At 36.6% G+C, this 24,936-nt stretch overlaps 1 protein-coding gene across 2 annotated transcripts in view; it reads right to left on the reverse strand.

Moving 5' to 3' along the window:
- grik1a (glutamate receptor, ionotropic, kainate 1a) overlaps nucleotides 1–24,641 on the reverse strand; it is a 91,347-nt gene extending 66,706 nt beyond the window's left edge. For both annotated transcript variants that reach the window (XM_088920643.1, XM_088920644.1), the window contains exon 1: nucleotides 23,923–24,641. In XM_088920643.1, coding sequence (XP_088776769.1) covers nucleotides 23,923–24,046 — 124 coding nt within the window. In that variant the 5' untranslated portion in view covers nucleotides 24,047–24,641. The remainder of the gene's footprint in view (nucleotides 1–23,922) is intronic.
- Nucleotides 24,642–24,936: the final 295 nt, after the last annotated feature.

Raw genomic sequence — 24,936 nt, forward strand, 5'->3', positions numbered from 1 at the left:
TTAAGCCTACAGTACTCTTCAACACTGAGATTCACAACTACTCAAATATTAATATAAGCCACATGAATATGTATTAACATAATTCATATCACATGGGTTTTATAATAATATAACCCATGATATATTAATATGAATCCATATTTTAACATGTTGATTGAAGTTGAGTTAAATCTCCCTCACTTTTGTACACATGCTTGTGGCTTGTTGACATAGAAAATTAAAATATCTCTGACTGAGAACGAGAAACTCACTACTTTTAAAAAATGACAAATTTTTGGCACACCTAATCAGTTAGTAACTTGAGTTTCCAATTCATTTTCCACTCTTCTCTTACATGTTTTTCAGTATAGCACAAAAGAGAAAATCTAGCATCTGTGCACACAATGACTACAGAACAAATCTCTGTAGCCCAATTATGTTCAGACACTAGAGGGATTTTCAACATTAATTGTCATAACATATTTGGCTGTGAAACTTGTTTGTGAATTGTGCATTAATATAATGCTTTTCAGACTGGAAAGCATCGTCTGTTCAAGATGTTCTTTCAAAGCTTGCCTTTTTTTGCTATCTACAAGGTTATTTTAAGAGATTGTTGGATGACAGCTGATAATTAATGATTCTTGTACAGATGGTTTAAAATCTGTGCCTTTTGTACCAACTATTAATCTGTCCACCTGGCTCTTCACTTTTCTTAGTAAACCTAAATTCTTTTAAATTTATAAGACAATTCAGTGACAGTTAGGGACTGGTTAATGCCTGGGGAAAAGAGAAAGTCATACGAATAGCCCTTGAACACACTACATTTCACTATTTATGCCTGACATTTGTAATTTAATTCTAAGCAAAGATAAGTCTTGTAAGGTGTTATTGGCATTTTTTTTTAAATGAACAAAGCAATGTTTCGAACAGGCAACCTAACTGAAATGAATTATCAAAATTTCCAAGGAAACCTTCAAAGCACATACTGGTGAGAAGATTTGAGGTTCACCTGAATACTTGCAGCATGTCTTACCAGTTTGAATTGATACATAACTGTTGAATATTTGAACATAAAACACTATGCAATAAACCACAAACCCGAAAATAAAGTTTCAAACTCAAGGCAATATGCTTCCACTGTATGTCCACAATTAAAATTTAATCTGATCACAATCTAAAATCACACACCCGAAGAAGGCTCCACAGCTAAAACATTGTGTTTCCTTTCTTCTCTTCTCAGCATGGAATAAACTTTTACTTGTTCCTTTGAAGTCCACAATTATGTCAGTCCAGGCCTCCACCTTCATTTTTGCTTTTTCTATTAGCCAAGAGTGGAATCTAAGCTAACCCTATCCCAACCTCTAACTCTAACCCTAGGGACTTGCATCTCACAACCTGCCATTAGTCCCACACACCACTGATCAGTGTTTGATCAGTGTTAATCACTAGAAAGTGATCTCTTTTACTTTCCAAGTTCAACCTAAAGACAGAACTGACACACAGTACACTGTATAAACAACATATTATGACAGTTAATGCTTTGATACAAAAAATAACCAAATTCTTCTGAATTAACAACAGATTTATACCGTTAACAAAAAGCAACTGTGAATCATAATATAGAATATGGAAGGTGGGTGAAAAATGCTTGTGCACTATCTTCCTTGTTATGATAATACAAACATTTATCCTATTGATCTGTGTTTCAAAATAAAAAGTACAATATTTGACATACAGTATTTACCTCTACATTTTTTGGGGTCTGTGTTTCTCCCCCACACCTAATTTTTTAGTGATGAGGCTGGGTCTGTTTGACAAGATTACTGTGAGGTGAAGGCTCAGGGACAGAAGCAGGAGGATCTGAGGGGGATCTCCTCTCCTCTATTACTCAATTATCTCTCTTCCTATTTAAACCTTAAAGGGGAACTGCAGTCCCAATTTAATATTTTACAACTTACTACTATGCTAAATCTCGGTAACAAAATCAATCCATTGACTGCCTCGAAATCCAAAGCAAGACTCCTATTTGGTTAAGAGAACCTGCTTGTCCACAATGTAGTAAGTAAGTAAGCACATCACGGGAAGCTTTGTTGCCTCGTTCTGAATCACTGCACATACCTGGATCCCTTGACCACTATGAGGATCTTCTCACAGTGGGAGTCAGAAGGGACCCCAGGCCACACTGTTCTCAGCAGCTCGAACCTACTTATTTTCTAAACCTACTCTCCTAGTTCCCCTGCAGGTCAACCCCAGTCCTGAGGCAGCACTTCCCAAAGTGACTCTCAGTGAGTCAAGGAAACTCTCTTTCTTCATTCTCTACTCCTGGGGTAGCCCCTCTCAAAGTTAATCTTCGAGTCAAGGGTTCTTTCTCTTTCTTTTTTTCCCCTTTAGGGATTTGCTCCCAAATCCTGCAGCACCTCTCACACGACTCTCAGTGAGTCAGGGGTGGTTATCATGTCATGGCCACTGAGCCAACCAGCCCATAAGAACCACTCGGGTTCCCAGCACAGTCCGAGTGCTACATTTTTGTACTTTAATAAACCTTGCTTCTCCCCGTGAACTCAGTGCTGTGTTTTCACATGTAGTTTTTTTTTATTATCCTGGGCTTCCTACTTTTGCCTATTTCACCTAGAAGCTAGTTCACTGGCTGTGAACGTTGAATAATTTTGCAGTACTGTGAACCAACCACAAAAGGCAAACAGGCCCTACATTTATCCTCACCATTTATCCTATTCAGAACACTGTAGCAAAGATCCTTAAATATAATAAATTAAATTAATCTCTGCAGATCAAGTACTAGTTTTTGGTAAATAAACACTCAGAGAATTAGTTCTTTCACATATACTGTAACCTTTAGTGGTTCAAGAGTCTCTTAAACTGCCCAACACTTTTGTAAAAGACCTCCAGCAAACTCCACTCTATTCATCTTTCTGTGAAAAACCTGTGACTTTGCCTATAGTCCGAGTTTCTTCACCACTCTACCTATATGGTAAGGTAAAAATTACACTACAGCCAACACATTAGATGAACTTAAATCACATGGATTTTGAAATCCTAAGCAAGCACGAGAATAATTATCAAATAATAATTGCAAATGTCCCAAGGAGTCCTATTCAAATGTTTTGGATATTCTCCAGAAGCCTACAGGGGACATAGTGAGATGTAATTAGCATGCACTTGTTTCCTTCATAATGAAGAAATTGCCCCCTTACCCTGCCATTTAGTCACAATATAGCTGAGCATTTCTCATGATACACCAGTTACAGTAAGTAGCCACAGGCAATGCAGTTATAATACTGAACCACATTTCTCTGCATTGCATTTATGGAGGAACTTCCAGAAAAGTTCTGATTTTGTGTTTTTTGTTTGTGAAAAGACAAACAAAACTTCAGACTTTAAAAAGAAAGGTGGTTTTTGGAAAACAGAGAAGGAGACCTCAAAGTTATGTAATTGACATATCAGGGAAAAAGTGGATTTTCCTTTTTTCTTTAAAAAATGGTTTTGTTTAAAGGTTTATGTGATTAATTAGACTACCCATTTAAAAGGTTACCTGAAAGCAGTTCATAAGCAAAGCAATTTCAAACACATATACTGTCCTTTATGCCTATTTGAGGACATTACTGAATTGCTTACATCTTTCTCTTGTGGGACTATTTGCAGAATGTCTCAAGTAATGTCCACCTCTGTTCTCGTGTCCATAGTATTGAATTATAATTACTGAAACTTGAAGCATTCAATTATTTCTACCAAACTAACAACCTTCCCTCATCTCCATTTAGAAAATAAATTTGAAACCACACTTGTCGCACATTATTAATATGTACTGCCAGACCATAACTCTCTCCATTACAAATGAATTCTAATCATTATTTAATATGCCCTCTTACAGCAGCGAAACCTATAAATCATTAATGATGTTTCACATATTGCATTTCTGAAACCTTTATTATTAATCTAATTTCAGCTGTCAAAATGGAGATTTTGTGGTGAAGAACAGATCTCTGTATTTGTATGGGAAAAGAACAAGGCTTGTGAAATTACAGTGAAAATAGAGACGTTTAAAACAACCTGATTACATGTACCTGTAGGGTCATAACAAAAATGTTAGGAGGAGATGAAAGCTGAGAATCTGGCAAAAGTAAGGCTGCTACAAAATTCCCTAAAACAGGGATGATTGCCTTAATTCCACCTAAATCAGAGGCCACTTTCTTCTGGGAATCATCACTAAAAAGGTGTATTCAAGCTACAAAAAAAATCAAAAGTCAAAGTTGATGTTATTTCGACATTTTCTGTGATATTTTAATTTAGAGGTCTCATCATCTCAAAAACTGTTAAAAAGCAGGAGAGGAAATAAAAGACCACATAACATAAACCAGTTTGGCCCATTATTGCACCATCTGGTGTGGCAATAGTTGGGTCACTTTGGCACCCAACTGAACTCAGTTTCAGTCTAAGAGCTTGCTTGGACAGCACAGTTCACAAGGTGATTGAGGACCGTGCAGTGCAGGCAACATGTGGCCTTTCTAACTCTTTCCAAGTGGGCAGGGTGCCCAATGATCAACACAAGCACATAACCTCCTGAGATGAGGTAACTCATCATGCCAGACTAATCTTCTGCCTCTCATACAAAAGTCTGCCTGCATCAGTAAAAGACTGTGTTATGGATTTTGTTTGGTTTTGGTGCACCGACTTCTATGGCTGAACTATGTCACGATCACCACACTCAATTTACTCATTGTGTGATTTGAAATGCAATCCCACATAAAAAATTGCATGCATCAAGGGCAGGTGAATTAATCTACCACACTACCTAGTCAGCCGCCTAATTCATTAATTGCTTTTGTGAGCTTGAAATCTTTTAAATATTTTACGCCCGTGACCACACACTATGGAAACTGATAATATCAATTTTTCATGCATCATAGTTTGCAGCTTAATTAACCAGTATATCCCATTTCAATGGAGACCTAGCGGAATGTGAAGAAGAGTAGAATACCTTGTGTTTCTTGAGCTGAATCTACACAGTCCACCAAACTTTCATTGAATTTGTATATGAAAAGTGTACTAGTGACTGAAGGTTATATAGTATTTTTGTGCTGGGCTCCTTTTTTTATTAGTGTGTGTATTATCTTTGTAGACCAAATAAAATTGGACTTGAAATCTTGAGACAATTCAAAACCTTCTGAAGCATACCTGCTACTTTAAAGTTTACATATACATACTTCTCCAAAGATAATTACTGGATATCAATCTTATTACTAAAATATTGTAATAATTTCTATATTTAGTATTATGGATAGACCATAACAGTAATACATCTTAGCTGGGAAATATACATTTTTTAATTAATCACAGGGATGTAAACCATTTTGGTCTTTACCAAAACTGGTATACAGTAGATACTTCAGTCTTTAGCAGAAGAACTGCATAGCCTTATACTTTCTTTATTTTTCATCTTCTGACGCTTCTAATCATACTTATTTTAAATCAATTGTATTATAATTTACACAGTACCAACTCACAATTTTGACTTGATTAAAAAACCTAGCTAAACACTAGAGGGGATATCTCATCACTTTATTATACCAAAGGTAGTGCTGTTTGAATATGGAAAGGATAAAGCAAAGAACTTTATTTTCTGCTCTCCTGACTGAAGCAACTGAAGTGTCCCACCGGTCTGATTTATTATTTTGTTCTGTCAGAAATCCATGATACTGCATCACATACCCATTCTGTGAAGAACGCAGAAACCACAAATATGGGTAGTATGTGTCATTTTTATGATTAAATAAATGATAACATCAATTGTCAGCAGAGAAAGGAATCAATGATACTCATTTGCGTATCAAACAAGGGAAGGAAGTCTTCACAGCAAGACAAAGCCAGGAGCATTCTCACTCCTGTTAATCTAGCATCTTTCCCTCATCATAACAGAAAACCTTTTCCAAAACTGGTGTAAAAAACAGATCCATTTGTCTACCTTGTACATATTTCCAACATTAAGTATTGCTGGAATGACACAGTTCTCTCACAGACATTATTCACTGGTACTCTTCTCTTGCTAAATGATCTATTCTGCCACCCAAGCAGAAACACAGTGAGCTGATGTAGATGAATTAAAGTATCCTGCAAGTACTTTAACTACCATGGGACACTCCTTGATAGAGTTCAATACCTTTCTCTGTCAGATATGCATTATTCATGGCATCATTCCTGGTTCATTTATTGCACTGGTCCTGCATATACATGATCATTGCAAAGCCCTTTACATTTTTCAAATTATTTCAATTTGAATGTACAAGTACTGTACTTGATGTTTCTTCTGTTAAATTGCAACAAGTTAATCCAGATCCATGAATTGTTGTGTTGCACACCAGTACCATTAAAAAGACATATACTCCCACTGTTTCAAAACCCCTGAAATGGTGTCCATGTTTCTTATTTAGTTGACATTGCTTTCTTCTGGTATATATGTTTTCAAAGGCAGTTAAATTCTAATTTGTTTTTGTTTTATGCAGCAAACAAAAACATTATGAACCTGAATTACCTGTTGCTCTGTGAGCCATGTGATTCACAAGGGTTTAAACAATGTCCTGCACAAACCAATCTCAATCTCCCAGTAACATCCCCTTCAACTAAGATTGTGAGAAGAGAAATAGTAATAGTAATGGACCTGCACATTGTACTGGTTCCAAAAATGTTACTACAGGTACACAGGACCTGGGGGGTCTTCCACAAAGCATGTTTAACTAATTTTCTCAAATTATCCAGATAAATTTAACATGATAACCAGGTTAACTGCTTTTTAATGAAGACGAACTCAGTTTCAAGTTATCCATTTAAAGTAAGTCAGGGTTAAACTATCTGACTAACTGCACATTCATGCCACACTTCAGTAGGAAAGGAGAGTCGAGCATCGAATCCTTCATCTGCACCAGCAAAACCACAGTGAAAAAACATACTTCTTAATCCAGTGGCTCCTAAAGGAAAACTATGAGGATAAAAACATTTATAATAGCAAAAAGCTACAGTATACTGTAGCCACTGCAAAAGCCAAGAAAGACAAAAATGTCTGGATGTTTTAGACAAGACTTTTATTTTTTAACTGTACATCGATGCTGTGAATTGATTTTCTGTTAAAAAATTAGCCTTGTTTGGTCCTCTGGGGGCTTTAGTGAGGATGTCTGTGCAGTCCAGAGAAACTATTATATTAGGAAATGCTGCAAGAAATGTGTAGAACAGATGCTACATGTACAGTGGGTAGAATTAATATGAGAGTATTACCAGCTATATAATGAAACCCCTATTTGATTGTACTCACTACTGTACAGTATGGCAGGGAAATGTAATGAACGCACACAAAACTTGTTTAAATGCAAACACCAATTTCCTTATTGCATGACACACGGTAGTTTTAATGAAGAACTGCAAGTTGCCAACACCAGTCAGTACCAGTCACAAGGAATTTTAGCCCTATGGACAGTGTTTGCGTCTCTTTTAACGCTCATCCATGACGAGCTGTATTAACAATGTAATAATAATAATAATAATAATTGCTTACACTTATATAGCGCTTTTTCTGGACACTCCACTCAAAGCGCTTTACAGGTAATGGGGACTCCCCTCCACCACCACCAATGTGCAGCATCCACCTGGATGATGCGACGGCAGCCATAGTGCGCCAGAACGTGAGCTATCACACAGCTATCAGTGGGGAGGAGAGCAGAGTAATGTAGCCAATTCATAGAGGGGGATTATTAGGAGGCCATGATTGGTAAAGGCCAATGGGAAATTTGGCCAGGACGCCGGGGTTACACCCCTACTCTTTTCGAGAAACGCCCTATGATTTTTAATGACCACAGAGAGTCAGGACCTCGGTTTTACGTCTCATCTGAAGGACGGCGCCTGTTTACAGTACAGTGTCCCTGTCACTATACTGGGGCATTAAGACCCACATGGACCGCAGGGTGAACGCCCCCTGCTGGCCCCACTAACACCTCTTCCAGCAGCAACCTTAGTTTTTCCCTGGAGGTCTCCCATCCAGGTACTGACCAGGCTCACACCTGCTTAGCTTCAGTGGGTTGCCAGTTGTGAGTTGCAGGGTGATATGGCTGGTGGTATGTAAGGGTTTAAGAGATTATGAGTGTAAAGTATACTCTGCTGAATGGGTATCTTTCAAATAAACATGATCAGCGAACCGTAAAGTGCGGACAACGTTTATTCTCTCCACAAAGTTCTAATGTCAGATACATTCCTGAAGAAAGGTGACCTTGTTTTTTTCAGTGCAAAGTCAGTTCAGCTTTATCTCTATTCTTAAACTGCTCCGGCACAGGTTAAGTTCAACTCAAGAACAGATGATATGTTACTATAGATACTTAACTGGATGTAATTCAATCCTGCTTCATGAAATGGAAAATCTGTCAACATGTTTATTGAGTAATCTTGCTTTGTGAAACAGACCCCTGGCTTAAGTTGGTCTGAAAACATAAGAAGGGTATAAACAAGTAACCATTCAGCCCACCTAATGCTTTTGGTTACTAATTAATCTGATGACGTTGACCACCCATTTCTTAAAAAGAAACTGGGTATCAGCTTTAAGTACATAGTTTGGTAACTTATTCCAGTCCCTCACAACCCTTTGTGTATAGAAATGCCTCTTGTATATTTCAGTTATTTGGAGTGGGCTCTAATATTTTTCCATTCCAGGATCAGCAGATTGTTCCCTGTTATGACTAGGAACAATGATGGTAATGTCTCATCTACCACAGAGCAACAAAATACTTCCTGCCAAAAAGAAAGTCTATTAATTTGACTGGGGGGTGTCTAATATTTTGGCCAGTGTGTGGCCAATTTAGACAGGAATGGTGGAGCTTTTATAAAGGTCATAACTCCAGAGTAAATCCCATATCTTTAGGATTTCCAAGGTCAAGTTTTTGAATGGACAGAGGAGTGGGGTCACAGTCAGGTACCAGTCCTGCTTAAACTGAAAATAATTGTTTCTAAGACATGATTTAAATAAAGGCTTAGAGCATGAGCTATTAATGCATTACTAACAGTACCCATAGAAAATTACACTGAATCTGACGACTAAATCAAAGTACTCCTGCCAATTTCTTATTCCAAATGTTTTATCAGTAGCAGCTTTCTGAGATGTCTTGTGTCACAGACTTAGTTTTGTAGGTCAAGTGTTTGACTGTTACCTAATATTAGATCTTTATTCTAAACTCAAAAGAAAAGGGGAGTAATATACATGTATGTGTTATTGCTTTTGCTACAAATCAGAACGGCACCCAAACATCTCACCAAGACAAGCAGGACTAAATAGTGGTAAAACATAGTTCTGACATAAAGAAATACTGTTGTAGGAAAATGTTTTAATCTTGTCCTTTAAGAATTTCAGTGCCTTCTGGTATTTTAATTGATCTGGAAACAACTCCTGCAATTTGAAACTCCTGTTCTTTAGAGAATTTGCAGTAAAATGTGATTTAGTGATTTGTTTGCAGAAAGCTGTATGTTTAACTTGGGGTTGATAGAGCAGGGATCAGAGGCCCAATATAAATAAGCTGTCTCAGAAGCAATGAGCATACATACAGTTTATCTACCATGGCAGAAATGGTCTGACTTCCAATTAAATGAATAAAAAATAACAACACTGCAGCATTTTGTTATTTTGGCAACACTTCTATAGCGGAATAACAGACATTTTTTTTCATGGGCTAGCTATGTCCATATAATTAATTAACCATGGGTAGTTTACCCTAAGGGATAATGGTTACTTTTTCTATTTGAGATGGCAGATTTCTTCTATATATTCTAACATTTTCTATTTTAACAGAACTTTAACAGATTGTGAATAACCTGTAATTGAACTCTAATAGAGATAAACTACATCTATTAACTAATGTCAGACTGTTCTCATCTAAAAATGATTTATCAATGCATATGTGTACTGTATCTGCATAAATGAGTGTTAGAAAAGCTTGTCTTTTATGCTTATAAAAAGCATCACTTGCCGTGTTAACTAGCGTATTACCTAATAAATAAGTGTCCGTATCATTTGCAGCATAAGTGCATTAACATTCATTTCTGAAATGTGCTCTAATAATGAAAATTACAAAACATACAGCAACACTGTTACAGAATTCCACTGTGAATATATAAACAACTTTGTACACATAAGTGCAAAGACTTTTCAAAACAGTTCATGGAAGCCTGATAATTTTGAGTATTTAAATAGCGTTTAGTCTCTGTAGACTTAGTTGGTTTAATACCCCATAGACTTTCACAGCAAATGGAATGTCTATAATCTCATATGCACTCAAAAATAACAACAACATCCATGCAAATTTTATCAATTATATTTAAATCTACTGGAAGTATCAGCTCCCTATAAATGCTTGCACTCATTATTTTCTCCCACAGAGTTTTATTACTACACTTAATATCCTTGGTCTTAGATGAGGAATTGATCAGAACAGTTCAGCATGTCTGGCCTTCCATAAATTTCACTGACAGTACTTGGAGGTTGGTTTTTTAAAAATTAAAACACACGTGGTTGGAAGGAACAGTAAGTAGAGCACTTACTGTATTTCACATTTGTACTCAGAAACATTAAAGGAACTAAAATGTCTAATTATGAATTTGCCGTCATAATTAAACATATTAAGTCATAATATGCTGTTATAAACAACAATATAAATAACAGTTTTAAAGAATAGTAAAGTACAAGTTTTACTTGTCAAAAGCTATGAACAACAGAAAAGCATACTAAAAGCATAATATGTGAACACATTCTTTGTATATGTAATGTTTTAAAAGAAGCACATTATGCAAATACATCTGTCACAAAAACTTCACATTGAGTAGCATCAATTGTACTTTTGCCATCTGTGCTTTACCAGCGCTCAATCATTCAGGCAGTAGCAGGAGAAATGCTAAGGAAAGCTTACAGTATGCTCCAGATGTCCTCCACAGAAATTATCAGCACTAAAGGGCTATGATGTTTAAAAAGACAGAAGTAACTTCAGAGGTTCAAAATGAGCATTTAACTAACCAGGGTAAGAAATCTCTGAAAATGAACACCACAAAAAGGAAATTACAAGAGACTAACAAAGGGTTTCAATTAAGTAAAGTAAAAAAAAATGTCTACATTCACACCTGTAAATCTGGGTGATGTGAAAGCGTCAATAATTTGCAATCAGTCTGGAATCTGTACTATGCAAGAAAAGCATACTTAAAACATAAAATCAAGCATGCCTACGCAAACTAAAAAAAGACAATGATGGTTTGTGCCCTTGCTTAAATGAAATATTACTCTAAACTTTTTAACCATTAGAGCATAACGGTTAGCATTACTGCCTTGCAACACTGGGGGAATGAGCTCAATTCCGAACTTGGGGCACTATCTGTGGAGAGTTTGTATGTTATCCCCATATTTGTGTGGGTTATCTCTGGTGCTCCAGTTTCCTCCCACAGTTCAAAGACAGGCTGACAGATCAACCGGCCTCTGGGAAATTTAGCCGTAGGTGCAAGCGTGTACGTGTTTGCGTCTGTGCCTGTCTCCCTTGTGATGAACTAGCATCCCATCCAGGGTGTATCCTGCCTTGTGCCCATTGCTTGGTGGGACAGGCTCCGGCTCGCCTGTGGCCCTGAATTGGATGAAGCGGTTAGAAAATGGATGGATGGTTTTAAACAAGAGGAGGTGAGCCTGCTCATCCGGTAGCTAAGTGAATCTAATCCTGCCATTTCTTGAAGGAGCCTAGAACTTCGGCCTGTAAGCCTGTTCCACATTCCCACAACTCTTTGTGTAAAGACACATTTCCCATTGTCCATCCTATATGAATTCCCCTTTTAGTTTCCAGTTGTGACCCCATGTTTCTGTTTAGCTCTCTGATGTATCCTGATATAACCATCCCCTGGGATGGTATTATCTGTACTTCTCAGCATTCATTTTATATACCTGTAAATGTGAATAACGTTATTTTTAAGAAGTAGAACTTAGATATGAGGAGATGTACTAAAATCTGAAGGCTTAAACCTGACAGAAAACTGACATTTCAATCAATATTCATTTTGTAAACAAGAGGCAAGAGAAAGGTCAGTCTGAATGGAAATGCAAGGAAGTTGATAAAATCAAATTCTCATTTATGGAAATTATACGACTCCAGTTTTTTAGTGTTACTGAGTATTTCAGTAGTCTGGTAAGCTCCTAATGAATGTGACAGAGGGACAAAACAGAGTATTCAGTTTGACTCACCGAGCCGACTGAATGGCATCCTAGGGGAGGGGATAGTCCGCTGCCCACTCCCCTCTTGTTATTGCAAAGAATGAGCTAGGGAGCTGCTGCAAGATTGCAGATGGGTTGGGACAAGCAGTGAAAGTAAGATAAGTGAAGAGAAGTCCCAGGTGTAAGACTTAGATATAGTACATAAGCCAGAAGAAGTGGGAGAGATTAGTATTTAACTTTCCTCCCCAACTTCTGTTATAAACTCCAGTTATTGATGTCATAGTTCAGAAGATAAATCACTGTTAGCCACGGTTATCCTGTTAGTACACAAGACGTATTATCTTTGTATAATTGTAAATTAAATATTTCTTTTAATACAGCTCATACATAGTATAACATAATGATTAATATGAACCTTTAAAGTGCAATGGCAATCCTATTTGAAAATCAATAAAATATTAATAATATTAATATTAATAATATTTAATATATATAAATATTAATAATTCTGTTCTGAAAAGGTATGCTCTCAGATTTGAACGATTTGAAGTTATTTTGTTTTCCTCCCAGCTCTGCAGCCACATTATATGGCAGACTAGATACATATTGCAATTTTAAACCGCAGGTGTTAAGAGTATCTAATCTGGAAAAACATCTCCCTGCAGAGGGCTTGATAAATTTAACACTTAAAATTGGCAAATTAAATGTTATTCCACTTGTAGACTCACTTGCTTTTGAGGCTGATTCCTTGGATCCTTCAAGAAACATCCTTAGATCACTGACGGACTAACAAGCAATCAACAATTAGCTGATGTGTGCAATAATAGTGGGTCACATAATTTCAGAATACACCTGCCTATAAGGTCCCTCTATCAGGTAGCGAATTTCAAATGAAGGGGTGAATACTTTTGCAGGTTCCTATACATGTTTGTAACATAGTCATCGTCTTGAGCCTTTATTGATCTGCTGCAAGATGAAGTCCTACCCAAGATTTATCCAAGAACTTGGATACCACTTCCATATACCTTCATCTTGGTCACTTTGGACTCTTATTATTCAGTCCAGTCTTCCCTTGGTCCACCAATAATGTGCAATTACCAAAGCAGAGTCTCAAACGTCCAGTGCTAAACATTTGATTGAGATACAGTAGCATTCCACAGAGACATGATGAGAAACCAGAAGTAGCCAAAGTAATCCAAAGGTTACTTTTATCACTTTTAGACTCCAAGATGCGACAGGCAGGGAAGTATTCAATAATAAACACAGCAATGAAAATGGCACTGACACTAATGAAAGATAAGAAAATGTATTTCTGGACAGCTGAAAAAAGATGAATAGCTTTATATAATTATTTATAATGAAGCAATTGTTTTTTAAGAAATATACAGTGATAAAGTCAGCTGAGTAATTCTGTAATATTTCCGTATTTCAATATATTGTCTGCATTGACTTCAATTCTAAGAGGCATTACAACCACATAAAATGAGCCCTGGATCTTACAGCATTTTCTACCTCATAATAAGATATATTATGCAGTAATTACAATTTAACTTTTACAGAATAGTGAACTAGGTTAGTTTTCATATCTTATGATCTTTAAATACATGTGATTAGGACTATTTGTAGCTGTTTATCTGAAGTCACTAAAAAAAGAGAAAAAAACTTTTGATTCTGGTTCTCATGACTGATGAAGAGAAAACTATTATGTCATCTATCTATTTTCTAACAAGTTAATCCAATACAGGATCGCGGTGCAGCCGGAGCCTATCCCAGCAGGATACACCCTGGATGAGATGACTGTCCATCATAGGGCAGACACAGACAGGCACACATTCAGACCAAACTCCCCAGAAGCCAATTCACCTACCAGTAGATCTTTATTAACATAATCACTACAAATAAAGACTAATAAATAGTCACTGCCCACTCAGGAAAATCCTTAGTCCTTTACATATTGCCTCTGGTCTCTCATCCATTTCAGGTCCACTTTACAGGGGCCAGAGCAGGGAATTTTGCTGGTGACATATCATTAAGTATCATTAGGTGCTTCCTGTTAAAAGCAATTCCTTTCTAATGCTGGGAACCGATGTTTAAGAAATAATCTGTTGCACTATCAAGTTACTTGAGCAAAATCATAACTAGTTACAGTTACTAATTACTCTGAGAAATTTTAACAAAAGATAGAAGAATGTGTTAGTTTCAAGGAGAGGAGGGTGAAATACTAAGATAGCATAGGCAAACTCCAGATTCTCCCACCACAGCAAATGTGCCTGCAAGTCAAAGAGCCTTATCCACATAACCCAAAGCAAAAGAAAGGAAGACCTAGAGGAAGAGGTGATGTTATCACAATGACTGACTACACATTATGAGCACCGATTGAAATATTTCAAATTTCCCTGTGTCTCATTCAGCCTATAAGTACTATGCTACATAAACAGCATCAAGGCAGCACTACAAACACTTCCTTCAAAAGCTTTTTTCATAAATGAAAGGTGACATAACAGTGGCATTTCATCACATAGAAAAAACAGTCTAAAAAGCAATGGTTACATTCACCATTTGCCGGCAGTTCTAATCAAATTACATTTCACTTCAACTAGTTGCTCCCCTATTCATAAAAAAAAAACTTTTGTCATTCATTTGTAGTATTGTGAGATTCTTCTTTGTTCGTTGGGGTCTTTGTCGATTTGAAAGTTGTCCAATGCACAGTAAGGCTCACGGGGTACTCCAATGTTAAGTGGTTTATTGAAATGCAGTTTACAAAGTGAAAAGGCAAAAAACGTACAATTTAAGTGGGTTATTTTGCATTATCTGCCTAAAATATACAGATGTATTTACAAGCAGTTATTCCAGTTATTTTCAATATATTTTACACTATTCTGTCCAGTTTAATTTATAAGTTAGACTTAATTGTTCTAAGAATCAGAAAAGGGGGTTCAGCATTTATTATAACATTAAAGTGCCAACACAGCATTCCAAGTGTGCTGACAAACCTTTCACTGTTAGATGCGAGATCATGCTGGTGGCTACTAGTTATCAAGAGGCTCCTTGATCAAGCCCTGGATCTACCACTGTCTTACTGTTTCTTACCCTGGCTTTGATTACAGGCCTGCAGAGAAGCAAAAGTGAGGATCTATTTTAAGTGACCATGCAAGCACATTGATGCTTTGCAGATGCTTTGTTCAATCTCTAAATCACTAAATCACTACAGATGAAAGCATCTGACAAGGGACTTATTTTTAGATGCTTTCATTATTACATTCAAAAAGTCTAGGCATATATTAATTCACGGTAGCTATACCTTATAATGACTACTGTGCTGCAATAATTCCAATTTAATCTGGCCGTAAAACATAAAAGCTTTTTTATTGTTTACTCAAGCTTAATTATTTCAATATAACACGCTTTGCTAGGAGTTTTGTCATGCTGTGATCATTGTATGCTTTTATGCAAATTTGGCCTCTCAAAATAACCTGTGTGTAAAAACAAAAAAGACTTTTTAAATTTAGTGTTTTCAAAGAAACAGACAAACACAAAAGCTTTTGAGTTCCAATTGGACACTATAGTTTTTGTTTCCTGAATACATCTGAGTAAATCTGATGGATTTTGGGATGCTCATCACATAAATAACCATGGAATTTCCACATCACGCAGTGTTTTTGTTATTTCAATTCGTAATTTAGGCCTATTAAAATGTTGCTGCCAATGTATGCTGGAACGTTTTCCAGACATTCCTGGGTATGCTATGCCATTGCACCCAGTGCAGGTCACAAAACACTGGAGTGGGAATGCATCTGTGGTGATCTGAAAGTAGTGGCACTGCTACTAGGAATGCAAGTACTGTTGTTTCATTCGTGAGTGGAATAGTCACACTAAAGATTCTCATTACACTAAAAAGGACTGGTCACTCAACAAGCATTTGCTTTCAGGCCAGGAGAATGTGGCACATAAACCACTTGTTGATCCGACAAAGATATTTTTACCATCTCTTCACATCAAGCTTGGACTCATGCAAAATTTTGTGAAGGCAATGAACAAGAATGTGGAGGATTTCAATATTTCCTCTGTGTTTTTAAGAATAAGTGATGCCAAGATTAAGGAAGGCATTTTTCGTTGGTCCATAAATCAAATAGGTCATCAGTGACAGACAGTTTGAAGAACTTGTAGTGGGGCCCGAGAAAGTCATATGGAAGTCATTCAAGGATGTTGTTGAAAACTTTCTTGGCAACTACCTGTACAGAGCACCAAACAATGTCCAGCTGGTGGACAACATGCTTCAAGCATACAAGTCCATGAAGTGCAAAATGTCACCAAAGATTCATTTTCTTCATTCACTGCTTCTTCCCTTGGTGCAGTCAGTGATGAGCATGGTGAAAGGTCTCACCATTACATCGCGACAATGAAAACAGGTATCAGGGCAACTGGAATCCATCGATGCTGGCCAATTATTGTTGCATATTGATCAGAGAAGCATCAGATACTGAGTACAAATGAAAATCATCCACAAAACATTTTTAGTTCGGCTGAACTCGTGCAAGGGCTCAGCACCATTATGCGATTAAACGCATTATATTGTATAAACGTTAATTTCTTTTTTCTCAACATTCCTACGTGATACAGTCTAAAATTATATTTGTCTTCAACTTCAAGAGGTCTATCATAATCACCAAAAATTTCTGGGGAAACAACACTTTTGAAAAAAATTGTTGTCCAGTGTTACTATAACGATTTTGTTACATCTTTTTCATGTTTTAGCTATGCAGATGTCAGTCTGTAATGTGCTACGATTTGTTGCTGATTTTCGTTGCCTTACATCATTCTAAAAACATCAGAAACTGGTCCCGCATTTAATCCATATTACTCCTGCTAGAAAGAAATCAAAGTTTACTGGCTTTTAAATTAATGAAACAAAAATCTGGAGGGCTAATCATTTAGAACTAGATAGCTAATGAATGCTGCTGAACAAGATGTTTTTAACAATATAAGCATTTTAGCAGCTTAAATCATCAGCATCACTCCTGCTTTCACTGAAAACACAACACAGCACACATTCAACTTTTTTGCTGTATTTACTATTCTAGAAAAAGAGAATCCAATGTTCTTCCCTCCACCCCACCTGAAGTTTATACCAAAGCTCACAGTTTGAGCAAGTGTTTCCCAACCTTTTCTTTCAAATTAGTTTAACCGTAAAGATTCAGCTCTGTGTTTAATGCAGCTGTCTTTTGGTAACAGTCTCTCAGTTGGCCAAGGGGGCATACTGTCAGCTCTAAGATATAACTAGGGTTCAGGGACAAATCTGGTGATGCCAGCAGAATCTGTGGGGCACCTCTGCTAAATCCTGAACTGGATTCTGCTTGATGAGTTCAGTCTACCGTGGTGATTTTAGTCAACAGTTCATAATGTGGTTTACAGTCCTCTGAGATTATCACATCTATTACTGGAATACCTTATCTCAGAATTGAACAAAAGCCTCATTAAACTCTTCCTTCTGCACGACGGTCCCTTTCAAACAATAAAGCATCTTTTCAAAGCTACCACATACAGTACTTATGTTGTATATTATGGTGCAATGCTTGGGTTTGGAACAAAGGGGTCCAAGGACAAGCTGAGGTTACAGAATTCAATGTCTGAATGAAGAAAACAAGCAGACCTACACAATACTAAATACTGCTAGAACTTAAAAGGCCTACAGTTACTGCTTTAAAGATGACAAAAGGATCAATAAATTAAGTCAATATGCTATTAGCAACCAGATTAGTAAGGCAAGAAGAATAGTCTCCTGTTTGTAGTATTTTCTTGTGTTCTCTATATTTTTCGGTTAAAGCACTTAAGAGGAGGAGAAGCAAGGTGGAGCAAGATCTGCATTACCAATCCCCCTGCCCAAAAAACAAACCAAGCCAGAAATTTCAGTTAGTATAGATCAACAGCTTTTATCACAGAACAAGTAGATAAAACTTTGGTAATTATTTTAATAAGACTTTTATCATATGGTAGTTCACCAGTTCCCTCTGTTCTCCTCACTGACCTACAGCATTTAATTCTTGATTACAGTTCTGCGCAATACTGTAGGTCCTTTCAACATGCTGCTCACTGTCCTGGGTTTCTCCCCCACTCAAGATCACCTTCAGCCTCCACCCACAATGAAGCATTGTAGCATCTTTTCCAAATAATGCTGGAAAGGATATGGTTCAGCTATATTATAACAAGTGCTTTAGAAATATTTTGATATGGTTAATTTAATAAAGTAATTTGATTATATGAGACATTGATTTATAGCATTGTAGCTAGGTCACGTATTATGTATAGTTTGTAGATGTTCTTTGGGAACATTAAATATACGTTATTAAGTTGTCACTATGCAGTACGGTGGCACAGTGGTTAGCATTGCTGCCTCTCAGCTCTGGGGCCCTGGGTGCAATTTCTGGGGTGCTAGTTACATGGAGTTTGCGTGTGTTTACATGCATTTCTTCCAGGCACTCTGGTTTCCTCCCACAATCCAAAGGCATGGACATACAGTACTGTAGGTTAATGACTTCTGTAAATTGACCCTGGTGTGAGTGTGAGCATGTTTGTGTCTATGTGAGCCCAGCGATGGACTGGCACCTCATCAAGGGTGTATCCTGCCTTGCTAGGCTAGGCTCCAGCATCCCCCAAAGACCCTTCTGGATAAAACGGTTTAGAAAACGGAAGAATAGCTAAAAACAGTTCCCAAGTAAATGTCAAAATATAAATACAAGTAATTGTATATATATTGTAACTGCATATAAATGCAAACTCTTTCACAAATTAGTCTACCTCTTCCCCCTTTTCCACATTTTTTATCTTCATCTTAATTTCTGTTAAATGATATTTTGATTTTTGGGGGGTTGTTTAGTTTTATCCTGTAAAGTGCCCCAGACACTATGTACATACAGTATGCACCACGTATCTTCTGGCATGGCAATTTTTTATGTGATGAAAGACAGCAAGTGTTAGCCACAGCACAGTAAATACGGTCTTCCTATCTTACTACAGATATTAATCCTTTTGGTTTTTGGTTTGTTTTTTGTATTCTTAAGTTTACAGCTTTAGAGTTTTCTAAGGAATTAAAAACAAGAAGCCTAGACTTTTAGGGAAGACTTCTAGCACTACATGTGTACAAGAATTTAAAAACATCAGTACAAATAAGAAGTTAAAATGGCACCAATTTTACTACCACATACCACTCTCTTGGAAAGAATTGATAGGCACTCTTCCACAGCCAAAAAAGTGTTATCCAAAATTGCCTTTTACTGTATAAATATAGTATTATAAAAGTCTTTGTTAGAATTGAAATGCCATTTACTATGTTTCCTGTAGCCACGCTGGAAAACAAGTACTTTCATTAAAGTTCAGATAGTCAGGCTACAAGAGATGTGTCATCCAAAGTGTCTTACTTGTGAGGGATCTAAATTTCATGTCAAGCAGAGCCAAAATTGGTCAGGCAGATAATACAGTAGTGCTGGTATTCTGTGTTAGACAAATCCATAAGAAAAATTGTGCTTAGACTCCAAGACTGTCCTTGGGCCACGGTCACCAGAATGGTTTATTTTTAATAACTAAAATGGAAAAAGGTAACTTTATTCAGTTACACATGGGTTACAGTTCCCCTCACTCTCTGCCAAATCAGAGTTAAGGAGAGATTTTCAAAACTAATATTACATCACAGTGAAGACTTTATTTTCTGCACAGGAATATACTGAAAATTACTCAAAACCCTTATCTACACGACTCTAATGAAGAAGAGCTAGTTCAGTACATCTGCCTAACAAGCCACAAGCTAAAACTGACCACAATGTGTCCCTTTCGTATTGTGAGTTACAGAACTTTAAACCAACTAATTAAAGCTTTGATGCTTTGATTAGAAGGCATATCCCTTGCATGTCATTAATATTTCATAAAAATTGCAGGGTATACCAATACAGACGTTATGCAATAGGGTTAAGGTGTGGTCTTACTTAATTCTACACTTTTCTAACTGAGTCAGGAACAGGGGAATCTTGTACTGTACCTTAATATGAATAATGAACTCAAGTTTATCTTTTGTCCAGCAATGTGATAATCACAATTCAATAGGTAATCACTTTGGTGGGCAAATATCAAAATTAAATGGATTGCAAGGTTAAGACAAAAAGGCGAAGTAATTAAGATAGTTAAAAGCATAACACTTAAAAAAGTGATGTTATGTTGTATAATTGTATAATGCATTAGTAAGGCCTGATTTTGAATATTGTGTACAATTTTGATCACCACATGATAAAGTTTTTACAGCTCTGAAATTAATGCAGAGAAGACAACAGGATAAGTTCTCAGACTAAGGGGAATGTCCTAAGATGAGAGGCTGAAAGAATTGAATCTGTTCAGTTTTGAATGGAGAAGATGATAAGGGGACCTGATACAAGAATTCAACAAGGCCCTGACAATGTGAACCCAGTGGACTTCTTCAGAGTAAACACTGAAACATGACAAAGGTGACAAATGGAAACTATGTAGAAGTGCATTAAGAACCAAGAACAAGAGGAACTTCTTTATCCAAAGTAATGTGGGAGTGTGAAACAAGCTACCAAGCCAGGTTGTTGAAGCCATAACATGGCTTCTTTCATTAAACTGAAGAATGAGATCGTGGATTAATTAACTACTTAAATAAAATCAAGATGGGCTGGATAATCTCTTCTGATTTGTATTCATTCTCTTGTCTTAAGGCACCACGTTAGTTGTGAGTTATTTCTTTTTGACTGCTTTTCAGAAATATAAAAAAATACTTCAGACTGTGTTTAAAAGCTCCTTAAAAAGTGCAATCGTTGTACTTTTATATGAACTACTTAAGACTATATTTTACAGCCCTCTTGGAAAATGCTGTCTTGATTAAAGCTCTATAAATGTATTAAAATGCAGGTATTAATGAAATTTAAAACAAATAGAATGAGAATTTTGCCAGTAGATTTTGATGTAGGTTTCTCTGACCAAATCTGGGGTGAATCCTAAATGCATTTGCATATATATTCAACAATTGATTAGGAGGTGTCTAAGCAATATGAAATGTATTACTTGGAGACTTCATATCCTACAGCCACAATTACAATCGGAGTATCCTGGTACTGAGTCCTCCAGCCATGTCTTTTACCAAAGAGGTTATTTACAATGTCTGTGAAATTAGGGCTCATTAGTATGTAAGGGTAGTGTGGCTTTGCTGAAGCTGAGCAAAGTGCCAACTTATACAATGAAAGACTTGTCTCACAGCAGATGATCCTTATTTTCACCCTGAACACTCACCCATCAGTATGTTCTGGACTTTTGCCAGGTGTATAGGATTTTTACTTTTTCGTCCGGATGAGACTGAGACCAGCATACTCATTCAACTTATGATCAGAAATATTTCTGGGACTCAGACCACCAGAAAAACATCTTTCCCCAAAGTCGAAGCACCACCCAACTGTGTTGCTGCTCTTGAGACCACTTTATGAGATCTCGGTTTCATTTATTGGATATTAAAAGCATTATTGTTTTTGATTCAATATAAATGTTTCCTAACTAACTTACTTTTCAATCGGTGAATGGCATACATGAAAATACAGGATATCAGCCAACTTTTATAGGCCCAGGTCTCACGATGTTAAGGACCGAGTAACTAAGATGCAAACTTTAAAAGGAATCTCTTGGGAACAGAGTGAAGTGACAGCAATTCACCTGTCACTTACTAAACAACAGATCACGAAATATCAATACTGTCCCAGTGGGAATTTAGAAAAGTACTAATAAAGACCGTCCTAGATAGAAAATAAATATTTTAACCAGCTTGGAATCTTAGTGTCAGTCTAGATTAGAGAGGAAAGGACTATGTGCAGCCTACATCGGGAGCTGTCTGTAAAAATAATCAGACTGTCAGTGTTTGGATGGGATTTCGGGTTCTGCTTAAGTGCAATCTTTGAGGAAGGGAGTCAAATCAAGCCTTTCTGAGTAAAGAAGATTAGTGTTGGTTGTTTAAACTGCTTGGGGGAAAGATTTACCATTATTACCAGCAAGGATGATGGAAATGGTCAGTAATCAAAAATCAGTGGCGGCAATGTCCTCACTGAGAAAATGGAAAATGTTAATTGAAGTCCAAGCCATATGGGGCAGCTTATGAGTATTCAATAGAAGTCATGAGGAAACAAAGATTAGAAGACACTAAAGGGGGGGGGGGAATGGAAAGATTACAAAATTAAGGACAGATAAGGACATAACAGTCCAAAGAGAATGAAAGACAATGGCTAAATACAGAGCTATAGGAAGCACGATGTTTCAATATCTATCGGTTGTGTTTTTATTTCACCTTCTTTAAAACCTTCACTTCAGATTTTTTCAATCACTAACAAGGAAGAGCATGAAAAAGCTTTTTAGAGCCCCAACAGCAGGCTCTGTGTCATAAATGGATACACATTTTGCAACAAAATACACACAGCTACAAAACTCCTAGACAAGCAAGAATTCAATGCTCAAGAACTGCTTTGTTAAAAAGGAGTTAAAGGCCTGCAGTTTGGAAGATACTGAAGAATTAAAATTTGACCAATTACAAAAGTACAAATTCCACAAATAAATTCTGTTATACACACTTTGTGTTAACATTCAGTATGCGTGCATTCTTGTGGAGTTCAATGAAGTCAAACAGGTAGGAATAGAAATGTGTTTTTTGATTCAGACTAATAGAAACTCTAAGTTGATATTTTAAGTAAAAAAGGAACTTATGAGTGTTTTCTAGGGCAGACAAACTGTGGTTTCACACATACGTGCTTTATACATTCAATATCCTAACATTTGATTTATCAGGTTTTTTTTTTCAATTTATTTTGAAGGCTATGGAGTGAATAATCGTGTAATACTGGCAATGAATAACTATTATAATAAATCTAAGGCTTTGATCTATGATCTAGAATGAAATTAAATTTGAAACTTTAATACGTTACCTATTAATCCGTTATCGATGACACTACCAAACATTATCAAGATATGTACTGTATATGGGATAGCATGTTTTATAGAATTGTACACTGATATGCTGATTAATCTTTATATAAAATAGAAAACTGAAATTATCCCGCATTTTGTATAATGTTCTTAAATGAACAACTTTTTATAGGCAACTAAAATGTAGTATTTTGCACTGAATACGTGGGGTCAGGTCTGTATATTATTTAGAAAATGTCTCTATTATAATAAGTTCAATATTTGTCTAATTTGAATAATTTTATCCTTTGTTTTTTATAGGAGTAATAACATGCAACCGAGATAGAAAAATATATATTTCTTGAGCCATGCAAAACGGTATTTTTTCACGAGAATAAACTGACACGATACAAGTAGCGTTTTAACAAGGCTATAGATGCACTTTGAAATGTTAAAACATGTACAGTATAAGATGTAATTTAATTATAAGTATTCTACAGTATATGCATATTTTTAATTATTTACCTCTGTAACACAATTTGTCACCAGGAATGTAATCAGTTTTACCCTTGCCTGAAGACGGATTTTCACTGCTGTGAGTTTTTCAAGCAATAGCAAAAAAAAAAGAGTTGGTCCATTTAAGAAGCTGCTATCAACAATGCAAATTGTTGCAAATTGACAATACAACTATTAAACAACACACTGCTTTAAAAAAGAAGGAAGAACCGATTTATACACAATGAAACAATTGCAACAGTAAAACCTGTGCGACTTACCGATTCTGAGGACCTGCTGCGAACTCAAATAAAACTCTGCCATTAAGTAAACCAGCGAAAATAACAGTCCCTTTCTCGTCTCCATTGTAAACAAGCTGGAGTCGAAATTAGCTTTAATCTCCATTTCCTTTAAATTAAAGCGGATACTTTCGTCAGTCCTTGTAATAGTACTCCTTTAAAATTGGGCATCCTTCCCCCATCATTCTTTCTACTTTGGCGTTCTGCTCTGAAAAAAACTCACTCGCTATAGATGATAAGCTCACAGTGAGCTCCGCTTCTCCATTCTTTACCCCATCAGTGCTAACAAATGAACATTTTGTATCTTCAAGACGTCCCAGAAATGCATGTATTTTGTTTAGGTCTTTCGGTACATATCGGAGTTACAGCACCGAACTGTAATGTCCTACCCTTGCATACACTTTAACAAGAACACAATCTGCAGAGTCTACAGTCTGCAGATTAACCTCAAATCTGGCAGCATTCACCCTCAACAACTTCTTTACGATGGAACACCGAGGAATGATTAAATCTTCGCTCGAGTCCTGATGAAAAAGCAGATCTAATCTCCATAATAGCCAGTGACGCTCTCTCGGAAGATTAAGTACCTCTTCAGTTCGGCTTCTTTGCGCTGTTAGAAACCATGTTCTTTTTTCTTTTAGGTTCGCTGTAAAATTGCTTTGTTTTAATTAGGCATGCAGATAATATCCAGAAATGCTTTCGGATTATTCCTGCAATCCCATCGGTACTGTAACATTTGGAAAAAAGCACCGCATTGTTCAGCTACCACCTGTCAAGCGAATTCTCTGACAACTGTGCCATCGAAATTTCAGCGCTTTTGCAAATCGCGTGTTAGTTACTTGCTTGGAAGCGCTATGTGAAAATCTTTTCAAATAAAACAGGCCATCTGCCTTTTTAAATGTGGTCTCTGTGTAAAGCTTTGAAAATTATAAGAATTGTAAATGACACTGGCCTTTATACTCCCTATGTGTCCTTCATAGGCGATTCGTCATCTTT

Source organism: Atractosteus spatula, chromosome 7 (assembly GCF_055471065.1).
Source record: "Atractosteus spatula isolate fAtrSpa1 chromosome 7, fAtrSpa1.hap1, whole genome shotgun sequence".
Lineage (NCBI taxonomy): Eukaryota > Metazoa > Chordata > Actinopteri > Semionotiformes > Lepisosteidae > Atractosteus > Atractosteus spatula.